Raw genomic sequence first — 12,374 nt, 5'->3', positions numbered from 1 at the left:
TTCTAAAATAAATTTAGGATAAAATGGGTACAACATTTATTCTAAAATATTTTATTTATTTTATCTAGCCATTATCTTTAATTAATTTAAGATTTAATTATTACAATAATTAATTCAATTAATTGTTATTTGAATAGGCTTTTGCTTTTACTTGGTTAATTAATTTTATTTTATTTATTCAAAAATAATAAAAATAATTATTTTAAAATTATAAATTAGGTAGGTATATTTTGAGTGCTTACATCAATTAAATTTTTATATAGGTTGTTATATATATATAATTAATAAAATTATTAATGTATTTATAATTATTTATTAAAAAATTATAAAAGTGAGACAAATAATCAAACAAATTAATTTATATTTATTTAAATTATATCATAAATAATATATCACCAATTAATATATATATATATATAATTATATAGATTATAAAATTATTAATATATATAAAATACAAAATATAACTAAAAGGAAGACTCTTTAAATTCATAATTAATATGTATTAATTAATATTTTAAATATATATTTATATATAATAAAAAAAGACATTTGATATATATGATATAACTTATATTCACTCTATTAACTTAATGTTGGATTCATTATCTCTAACATAAATATACAAATATCTCTCCCCGCTAATTTAGTTAAGATTTATTATATATATATATATATATATATATATATATATATATATATATATATATTTCAATGTAAAAAATTAGATATACTATTTTCCTATTGATTGTTTTATTTATAAATCAAATTTATATATATATATATATATTTAATAATAATAATTTAAAAAAATTATTATTTAAATGTATATTATTTTCCATATTAGTTTTTATTTTTACATATATATATAAATTAATGAATAGATAATTTATAATTATATATATATTAAATAAAAAAAATAAAATGTTACTTATATAAGTATGAGGAGAGAATATTTAGGGGTTGAGGTTTATATATATATTTATATTATAATTTATTTATTTATATTTATTTATTTATTTATATATATATATATAATTTTATTTCAACATATATATTTATATTTTCCCTTTATCATTAATATTTATATTTATATAAGTAAAAACATATATAATATTTTTTAATTATTTTTATTTATACTTAAAAATTATATATAATAATATTTATAAATAATTATTTTCATATTAATTTTTATATTTTTCTCTTTCTATATATAAATTAATTAAGAGATTATATATATATATATATATATATATATATATATATATATATATATATATATATATATATATATATATATATATATATATATAAAGGAAATAAAAAATGTAAGTATATAATTATGAGGAGAGAATATTCAGGTTTATAAATATATATTTATATTATAACTTATTTTTTATTTATATATATATATATAATTTTAATTCATAGTATATATATATATATATATATATATATATATATATATATATATATATATATATATATATATTCTCTCTTATAATTAATATTTATATCTATATAAACAAAAATTACATATATGATTATTTTTTTAATTATTTCTATTTATATATAATTATAATAATTTCAAGATAACATTAACGTGAGTAAATTATACTATTAATTAACCATCTTATTATTTTTATTTATAAAAATTCACATGTTTAAAAATCACATAATAGTTTTTTATTTTAAATATTTTATACAATTTTCATCAATTATTTGATGTTCAGTTATAATAATTTATAATATTAATTTTATAACTTAAAATTTTATAAAAAAACACTATAATTAACTAAGTTTTTTCTAAAATTATTGTAAAAAACTTTTAAACATTCTCAATTACTTAAAAAATAACATTGCAATATATATTATGAGAGAAAAAATAAAAAATAAAAAATTATGAAAGACCAATTAATTATTGTTTTAGTAGAAAAAACCCAAAGAGTGAACCTCCGAGTCATGGCAGGGCCAGGGCAATAAAGAAATTTGACGAAATACATGATAATGGGACAAATTCAAAAAAGACCCAACGTTGATAGCTTTGCAAAAATGACACTTTTGGGGTCTACGAGATGTCCTTCTTACCCTTAAGGGTCTTAATTATACCCTCAATCAACTGGGCATTTCCCTTTCCATCTCCCCCATATTCTCTCCCTTCCGCCTTCATACAAAACCCTAAACTCTCGAGCTCAATCGCAAGCAGCCACATACTCTCCCTCTACACTAAACCCCAATACTCATCCCCACAACTCTCCCCACCCCCACGACTCTCTATTCGGTTGAAGAAGAACCATCGCATTCTCAAATGGGTATGTTAATGTACATTTGTTATAGTTAGTTAATTTTCTTAGTTAGTGACCTGATTGTGTATAGTTAGGATCCAAGCTTTTTTATGAACACTATGTTATATACTATAGTTGTAATGCCATTATGATATTTCAATGTTCTTATTCGGGTGGATCTAACAACTAAAATCACCCTCAAGCATATTGCAATCAAATCACTTTCACGTGTGAAGGTGATTGCAATACGCGTGAGGGTGATTGCAATCACCTTCACGCGTATTGCAATCACCCTCACGCGTATTAAGATCACCCTCACACGTAAAGATGAAATAATTCTATTTTGTTTATGTATTTGAACATTTCTTGTCCTTTTATAGGAAGTACTTGGAAGAGCCACGTGTATGGGTAGAATCTAATACGACTACTCTTAGCATTTTAGCTTCACATGCTGAGATAGAGCTTGGATTTCTTCTGATAATTTCCTTGATCTCGTGAGTAATCCCGAAATGTTTGTTGCTTTTGTTTTCATTAATTATTATTTTTTCTTACACAATTGTTTATATATTCATACGAATACGTGAATATATTAACAATTAGTTGTTATTCATTTGCTGAATAGTTTATTAGTAACTTTAACCTTCGCAAATGAAGGATTCCATAGAGGTCAAAAACATCTCCTAAGAAATATTAATAGAAAAAAACATGCCCAAACAAATACAAACATTATTGAAAAACCACAACAACAACCGCCACGGGTTAAAGTCCTTCGGTTGGAGCCTGGGTTGTAGTTGGGAAATTCGGTATTGAAGAAGAAGTGGCGAAGCTAAAAAGGGACAAGAATGTATGATACAAGAGCTTGTGAAGTTGAGACAACATCAATAGAATACATATAATCAATTGCAATCGGAGAAGAAAGCTTATTAATCTACTACCCTAATTTGCAACTATCAATATATAGTCAGCTCCCTAGTAGTCGGTAGTAGTGTGTTTGATGATGGATGTTATATGTAATTACATGTATCTTCACTGTCAACAACTATAAGTATTAACATGTATGGTAATAAACTGAATACCAATGATGTCTCTAAGTCTGTCCTCAATCATAAATTCTAAACAAATAAAAATTTTCCTTGTGTTTCTTTAAAAACTTCTCGATGGAATTGTCTATTTTGTCTTATTTTACAGTTTCTCGACCCATAGGATCTTCTGCTACCACATGAGGGTGTTCCCTCTGTTCCTCCTCACAAGGGGAGGGGCATTATGGTAATAAAAGAAAAGTAATTTTCTTTTATTACCATAATGCCCCTCCCCTTGTGAGGAGGAACAGAGGGAACACCCTCAAGTGGTAGCAGAGGATCCCATCTCGTTTCTCGATTGTCCATTGAGATGACTATAGTTAGCTTTTACTGTAGTTAGCTTTTACTGTGTGTCGGTGTTTATATCAAATTGAGTCATCATCTTGATTTTCCTAGATATTTACTCGTGTTCCTAATAACCTATTTCATATATTTTTAAATTCAATTTATACACGAAGTCATTGGAATATATTTATAAAAATACATATTTCTAAATTATGAAATAACAACATAATACATTCATTTCAATTTTATTTGGATGTCCTTAACATTTTATGAATAGCCTTAGTAAACATAAATGTAGACTGTGTTCTAATTATGATCGGAAAATATGAAAACCAAAACAGCCAATAAGAATATTATCAATTGTCAAAGACTACAATATTAGTGAATCGACTATAAAATAATTACAAAAGATCTCTCCATCAACTTATATAAAGAGCTTATGGGTACAAAGAAAGCGCAACCAAATCATCTGAACACCTTATACCAGATTATTGATAAAAAGGTTCTACTGAAGACAGTCAAGATCTAATTAGGGTTGTCATACGGGATGAAGTAAAAAAAAGCTCTATTCAACATCAACGATAATAAAAGCCAGGGTCCAGACGGTTTTAATGGTCAATTCTTCAAGGAAAATTAGCCGGTTGTGGATCACGATATTACGGAAGGGGTTCTGGAATTCTTTAAGAACAGGAAGATGCTCAAGCAATGGAACACTACAGTCCTGACTCTAATACCCAAAACCTCAGTTCCCGAAAAGGTTCAAAATTTCAGACAAATTTCATGCTTCAATGTCGTTTACAAAATAATTTCAAAATTTCTTTCAAAACGATTTAAAAATGTCATTGGTAAAATAGCTAGTTTAAATCAATCTGCATTCATTGTTGGTCGTACTATCTCACATAACATTCTGCTAATGCAAAACCTCCTCAAAGGTTATGGGAAGAGAAAAATATCACCGAAACTGACTTTCAAAATTGATATCAAAAAATCTTTTGATTCTGTTAGATGGGAAGTCATTCGTGACTTTATGGTCGTATCGAATTTTCCCATGATTTTTATAGAATGGATCATGCAATGCGTTTCTACCTCTTGTTTTGTAGTTAGCGTCAATGGAATCCACGGAGGCTACTTTAAGGGTGAAAACGACGTGAGGTAGGGAGATCCTCTATCATCTTACCTTTTCGCCGTCATCATGTCGATCTTTGAGAGCGTCTTTACGACGTTCCGAACGAATTGACCATACATCTTCCTCCCATTCTGCGAGGAGGAGGAGGAGATCGCCCATTTATGCTTTGTTGACGATTTGTTCATTCTCGCGCATGCTGACGTTGATTCCATAAAAACTGTAAGAGTTGCACTAACATTTTTTTTTTCTGAGGTAACAGGTTTGACTATCAATGAGAACAAAAGCTTGACATTCTACGGAGGAGTTAAAGAGGAAATGAAAGCAAACATCTACAACATCATGTGCATCGCATAAGGAAGCTTCCCGGTAAGATACTTAGGCATACCACTCACGGAAAAATAAATCTAAATCTCGCACTACAGACCACTAATTGAGAAAGTAAAGAACTCAATTTCCGGTTGGGCAACAAAGAAACTTACATACACTAGAATAATTGAGTTGGTTAAAAGTGTGGTAATGGGAATCATCGATTACTAGTCACATCAACTCATGCTCCCGAAGAAGGTAATGAAAGAACATGACGCGCTAATGAGAAGATTTATTTGGGGAAACAGCGAGAGAAGTAAGAAGAAGGTTAAGTGGACTGCACTTTGCAAACCAAAGGAAGAAGGCGACATAGGGTTCAAAAACTGTGTAGAATGGAATAAAGCGTTGATGTATAAGCACCTATGGGCCATCGAGAGCAAACAAGAATCACTCTAGATCAAGTGGGTCCACACCTGGTTTATGAAACACGAAGCAAGTGTTTGGACATCCAAAATACGCAAAGGTATGGGATGGTCGTTAAATAAAATCATTAAGCTAAAAAACAATATTGCAGGACTTTTGACATTAACTGGGGAGACGGCAGAAACACACGCATGATTCCATGGTATGAGAACCAACCGCTAATCAATAAAGAGGAATTCAGAAACGTGAGGATCAGATGAGACTGCCTAGCTGCCAAGGTTAGAAACATTAAAGACGGGCTATGGAATTCGCTCCTTAGACAAATACCAATGGGGCGACGCATTCTCGAATATATCGATAACATCCAATTCAACGAAAGAAAAGATATACACCGATGGAAAAGCCGAGGAAAACGGGAAGATGATTTCAAACAAAGTATGGAACACCATCCGAGAGAAAAAGTAAACAGTAGATTGAGCTAATCTGGTCTGGTCATCAAAGGTTATATCATATGTCTTGCATTTCAGGAAAGGCTAAACACGAGATATCGCATTAGGAAGTACACGGAAATTCCAGATCCAAGCTGTCTGCTGTGTGAAGGGAATGAAGAAACAATAGATCACTTATTTTTTTATTGTCCTAACACATTGAAGCTATGGAAGAAGTTTGCTAGAAGCATAGAAATGGTTAGCCTACCTACATAATGGAAATAGATTAAAAAGAAAACCATACATAAAGTAAAGGGAAAAAGTTTCAAGTCAAGTGTTTTCAAAAGAGGCTTCGATACAATCGTCTACCACATATAGCGAGAAAGGAACGTAAGGGTGCACTCTAAAATAAGAAGAAGTGTAAAGGAGACATGGGAATACATAGTATTCGATAGAAACACAAATCTACAAACGTTAAAACGAGTACCCATGACTGAGCAAAACTAGAAACTAAGCTGGAACTGGAAAATCACATTCAAAGAAGTCACGAGAACGAAAATTTTTTTAGTTAGATAAATGCTTTCCATTGTTTGTGTGTTGTGTAATTCATTTGTTTCAGACTGTTACGAACTAAATTTTTCTAGGCTTGTCTAGGAAAATACATAAACTCATTTGTTTTTTTTTCTCTTTTTAAGAATTTTTAATGAAATAACGTTAAGTTGTTTTTCCCAAAAAAACTATAGAATAAGTATTTGGTAATCATTCCTTAGCTACCCATGATCGTCGTCTGCAACCTGTGCTGGAATCAAGAAGCTCCATCTCCTTAGAACATCTTAAATTTTTAGCAAAGGGAAATTGAGTGCTCAATCAAGTGTTGATCCGATTATCTTTGAAAAAGGTGGTATGGTTTAGTGATGAAGTTTCCTAGTTCTTCGGGTTAAAAGAGCCACCTAAAAAAAATCATGAGTTTAACTTAAGTTGCAATTTGCAATAGGTCATTCTTTTATGATATAAATATTATAATTATACAAATCTACCATGGAAATTAAATGATGAAGTCCTACTAGTTCTATATGCAATTTAAAGACCCTACTCCTTGTCTTCCTTATCATTGTCTTTCTTCTCCATATTCGCGTGAAGGTGATTGCAATACGACGTGAGGATGATTATAGTTGTTAGATCCACTATAATAAGAACATTACAATATCATAGGGGCATTACAATTATAGTATATAACATAGTGTTCATAATAAAGTCTGAATCCTAAATATACAAAATTAGGTCACTAACTAAGAAAAGCAACTAACTATAGCAAATGTACATTAACATACTCATTTGAGAATATGATGGTTCTTTTTCAACCGATCAGAGAGTCGTGGGGTGTGGAGAGTCGTGGGGATGGGGATTAGGGTTTAAGGTAGAGATAGTCCGTGGCAGCTACTGACGGTTGAGTTGGAGAGTTTAGGGTTTTGTAGGGATATGTGAACATGAAAAGGAGAATGCCCGACTAATTGAGGTTATAAGACCCTTAAGGACAAAAAGGACATTTCGCAGGTTAAATGTGTCATTTTTGCAAAGTTTATCAACCTTGGATCATTTTTCAAATTTGTCCCAAGATTATTTCATAAATTTCCGACAATGTGTATAGTAAGCCTACGGAATATAAACAAATAATGAAAATAATGAAAATAAATTTGATTAAGCGTCTTATCATTATATATATATATGAAAAAATATAAAAGTCAATGATATGAAATAACTATTGAAAAAGAAAAAAAAAAGTTCCTTACATAAAGGTGAAATATTTTAAACATATTCAACTCCGATCATTTGAATTCAATTATATATAATATATATATATATATATATTTAAATTTTTTTCACTTACTTTAATAATAAATAAAATTAATATAATATATAATAAAGTTTTAATTTATAAATCAAAATTATTAACCTACTATATTTTTTTTTTTTAAAAATGACTTATTGTTATTTCATTAAAAAATTTTAAAAACGGTAAAAAACGGACATAGTTTCCTCTATCATTCTAACAACCTAGAACGATAAGTTTAATGAATTACAATAATGAAACGCAAACACTTAAAGTTTTATCTCGCTTTAACCTTTTCAAAACTCGTGATTTCTTCTTATGAGATCTTCCACTCATAGCACAATTCTCATTCTTGTTCACCTTGAGGTATTTGTCTCAAAGGTTCTCATTAACGCCCCTACAGTCAAAAATAATATCGGTCCAAACTTGGTCAACACTTTGACGCACTCTTCCGAAGACCTATGCGTTCTTCTCATCCCATATATAATAGACAAGATGCAAACCTGCATTTGAAGTTGCTTGCTGGAAAATTACTGCCATGGTCTTTGATTTGGGCAGGCTGACATGCTCCCAGTAGACACGCAATCCCCATACGCCATAGGCGAAGTAAACTTATTTCACGCAAACTTTAAAAACTGACGACCTCGAATAAGTGACTAATTGACTCTACATTTCCATCACAACGTAAGCAACTATATATATATATATAAACACAAAAAATACATATATTATTATTCTTTTAATTAGTTTTATTTATATTTAAAAATTTATATATAATAATAATTTCAAAATAACATTTATGAGTAAATTATACTATTGATTAACAATCTTACTATTTTTTTTTTTTTTTTTAAATTCACATGCTTAAAAGATATAACTACAAAAATAACATAATAGTTTTTTATTTTAAAATATTGTAAACAATTTTCATCAAATATTTAATATCTAGTTATGATAACTTATAATATTAATTTTATAGCTTAAGGATTTATAAAAAAAAAAAAAACACTATAACGATTCTCTCTATTACCGTTTAAAAAACCTAACATTGCAATATATATGATTTGAGAAAAAAATTAAACAAAATAAAAAAAATTATGGGGCTTGTTCGGTACAAGTTATTTAAATAACCTAGAAATAGAGAAAAATGATTATTGGTAATGATTGGTGATAATTTTGAGGAAATGATGATGTTTTTTTGGTAAAAATACTTAAAAGGTATTGATATGTATAAATAAAATAAATAATTATAATTTAAAATAGAGTGTATTTTAGTATTTTAGTTAATGACTAAAGATGAGAGGAGGAGTGAAGTGACAATTGATTTGATTGAGTTATTTTGAAAACCCAAATACGAACAAGGCTATGAAGTACAAATCAATTATTTCATATCATATATCATATATATATATATATATATATATATATATATATATATATATATATATATATATATGAAAAAATTAGAGAAGTCAATGATATGAAATAACTATAGAAGAAAAAAAGTTGCTTACATAAGGTGAAATATTTTAAACATATTCAACTCTGATCATTTTAATTCAATTTTGTCAAGCTTACTCCACTTCCCATACGCCAATTATAATATGAATTTAATGGTTAATTGAAATATTTTCGTAATACTTTTGCGACATTTTTTAAATTCTTATAATATATAATATTTTGTTTTTTTAACAAATAAGTCTTAAATACATTTTTTTATTATTAATTTTAAAAGTTAACCCCTTTAAATAAATATATATTTTTAAAATTAATAATAAATTTATTTTAAACTTATATATTATTATAAGAAACAAACGCATACATGAGGACATTATATTTTAAGTGGCGTACCAATTATTCTTTACTTACTCAATGTAAACTATAAGACGACAATCACATTTTGCTTCTCATTGAAATCACATTAAGTGAAATGAATTTCTAAGATCTAAAAAATCATGAATTCTTAATTGAAAAAAAAAATCTTCGAAGTTAAAACCAAGGTCTCGGGGACATATTTCTTTGGACGGGATACTAAGTTGAACAAATTTCTACACTACGGGTGTTTTTTTTCTGATGGGAGGTTAAAATTGATGTAAATATAGTTGAGTTGGATAATTGACGTTTCTTGTGTAAGAAGAATGATAAAAAAATTGTTACTTATGCTTCTTAGGGTGCATTTACTACAATTCAAGTATAGAACATTAGTAACACTTAACAAATCTCAAGTAAAATGTATAATATCACATTCATTACATTATTTTTCTGTGGGATGGATTGCAATAAGATGAATAAGACGAGATATAAACGCATGTGTGGCAATTTTTGCAATCATTACACTTGTATTATCTATATTTATATATCATTTCAAATGTATCATTAATGTATACCACAGTCATGACTTATTGGCTGAATCATAATGGTTGAAGGTAACATTATTAAATTGAAGTGAAGAAAAGCCCATCATCAAATGTTTCTAAAGCTCAATGGGTTCGTATGCATTTTGTAAATATTAAAACTTCCAGTCAATCAAAAGACTCTTGGAGTTTAAGTTATTTGAATCGGAATAAATCTCATTCATTAAGAAATACGAGTACATAATAATTCTATAAATACAACAACTCATCTTCTTCAATAAAATCACACAACATACTCAATTTACAAACCTAACTTCTTTCCTTGGAACAAACATGGATCCAATGGCAATTACTACATTGTTATACGCCTCTATAATCTCCATCCTCTTTGGAGCCATCATTCTAAACTTTCTCTCTTCTCATAAACGATTAAAGAGAAACCTTCCTCCTAGTCCATCACCCACTTTTCCGATTATCGGACATCTTCATCTCATAAGCGGCCTTCCTCATCGGACCTTACATGAGCTCTCACAAAAACTAGGCCCTGTCTTCTCCCTTCAACTGGGAAACCGGCTTGCAGTGGTTGTATCTTCTCCGTCCGCTGTGGATGAATGTTTCACCAAGAACGACATCATTCTAGCCAACCGGCCATGTTTTATTTCTGGAGAGTACTTTAGCTACAATCACACCACCATGGGTGATGCACCTTATGGTGACCATTGGCGAAACCTGCGTCGTCTCATGGCAGTCGAGATTATGTCTACCACCCGTCTCAACCGTTTCTTACCCTTTCGACAAGACGAAGTCAAACATCTCCTTCGAGGCCTTTATCAAGTGTCTTCTTCCTCCACCTTTACCGTTGTGGATATGAGGTACATATTGTTTCCACATAGATTTATGAAATCGTGTCATATAACTGTTTTTAACATGTGATGATGATGATATGTTTGTTAAATTCTTATAAAGATCACGGTTATCGGAGCTATCGTTTAACGTTATAACGAGGATGATTGTCGGTAAAATATCCTTCGGCCAAGGAGAACATTTGGATTATGAGAAGGCCAAGGAATTGACGAATCTCATACGAGAGATTTTAGTACAAGCTTTTGTACCAAGTTATGCAGACTTTATACCATTTTTAAGGTTATTTGATAATGGAAATTATGAAAAAAGGTTGTCCAGTCTTCAAAAGAAGATGGATGGTGTCCTCCAACTCCTCATAGATCAAATTAGACTTTCTAAAGGTGGTAACTCTATGATTGACCACTTGCTTTCTCTACAAGAAAAACAACAAGATTACTATACTGATGATTTAATCAAAGGGCTTATTCTAGTAAGTGACCTAATCAATAATCTATCTCGATCTGGAGTTCTTTTTATATACATCATTTTGAAACAAGCTTCAATTTATAGGTTACAATACTTGCTGGATCGAATACAACATGGATGTCATTAGAATGGGCATTGTCATTATTAGTAAATAACCCCGATGTATTAAAGAAGGCGACGGCTGAGATAGATGCCCAAGTCGGCCAAGACCGCCTGGTGGATGAACCCGATCTTGCTAAACTACCTTATCTCAATGCGGTGATCTCCGAGACCCTTCGGATGTTCCCACCGGCACCACTCCTTATCCCCCACATGCCGTCAGAAGATTGCAAGATTGCTGGATACGACCTACCTCTTGGAACGATGTTACTGGTAAATGCATGGGCCATGCATAGGGATCCTGATATTTGGGAAGAACCAGAAAAGTTTGATCCTGAGAGATTTGAAGGTGGAAAAGTTGAAAAAGGACATAAGCTAGTACCATTTGGGATGGGACGAAGAGTTTGTCCTGGAGCAGGGCTAGCCCGGCGTGTTATAGGGCTTACATTGGCCTCGTTGATCCAATGCTTTCAGTGGGAGAGGCTAAGTGAAAATGAGTTAGTTGATTTAAGTGAAGGGAATGGTGTCACTATGGCCAAAGCTCAACCACTTGAGGTTATGAGCAAAAATCGTGATTTTTTGCACAAGCTTCTTTGATGATTTGTAGTCATTTCTATGTGTACTAGCAGCCATTGACTTTGAATGGAATAAACTGTTATTATTATTATAGTTGTTATTGATAATATCTTAATTATTATAGTTGGGAAAACTCCAAATAAAATAATGTTGAGAATAAATAAGTTTTTGTTTATCATATTTCTTATCAAGTTTTAAATGAATTCAACCAATAAAAATAAGAATTAACTCATGGTTAAGCTCAAGAATTTCC

General features: G+C 29.9%; 1 protein-coding gene across 1 annotated transcript; it reads left to right on the top strand.

Moving 5' to 3' along the window:
• Positions 1-10,435: 10,435 nt before the first annotated feature.
• Positions 10,436-12,142, top strand: LOC124943230 (cytochrome P450 81Q32-like). The gene is made up of 3 exons (XM_047483777.1): positions 10,436-10,989; positions 11,084-11,450; positions 11,531-12,142. Exons 1-3 carry the CDS (start codon positions 10,451-10,453, stop codon positions 12,140-12,142), a joined length of 1,518 nt encoding a protein of 505 aa, XP_047339733.1. The 5' UTR covers positions 10,436-10,450.
• Positions 12,143-12,374: the final 232 nt, after the last annotated feature.

This window comes from Impatiens glandulifera, chromosome 1 (assembly GCF_907164915.1).
Source record: "Impatiens glandulifera chromosome 1, dImpGla2.1, whole genome shotgun sequence".
Taxonomy (NCBI): Eukaryota; Viridiplantae; Streptophyta; class Magnoliopsida; order Ericales; family Balsaminaceae; genus Impatiens; species Impatiens glandulifera.
This window is presented reverse-complemented; position numbering and strand designations above follow the sequence as displayed.

Excerpts from the sequence above, each read along its gene's own strand:
- LOC124943230 (XM_047483777.1), top strand. The coding sequence starts at position 10,451 with ATGGATCCAATGGCAATTACTACATTGTTATACGCCTCTATAATCTCC. Across the intron at positions 10,990-11,083 it reads TTTACCGTTGTGGATATGAG|ATCACGGTTATCGGAGCTAT; the intron begins GTACATATTGTT and ends ATTCTTATAAAG. Across the intron at positions 11,451-11,530 it reads TAATCAAAGGGCTTATTCTA|GTTACAATACTTGCTGGATC; the intron begins GTAAGTGACCTA and ends TTCAATTTATAG.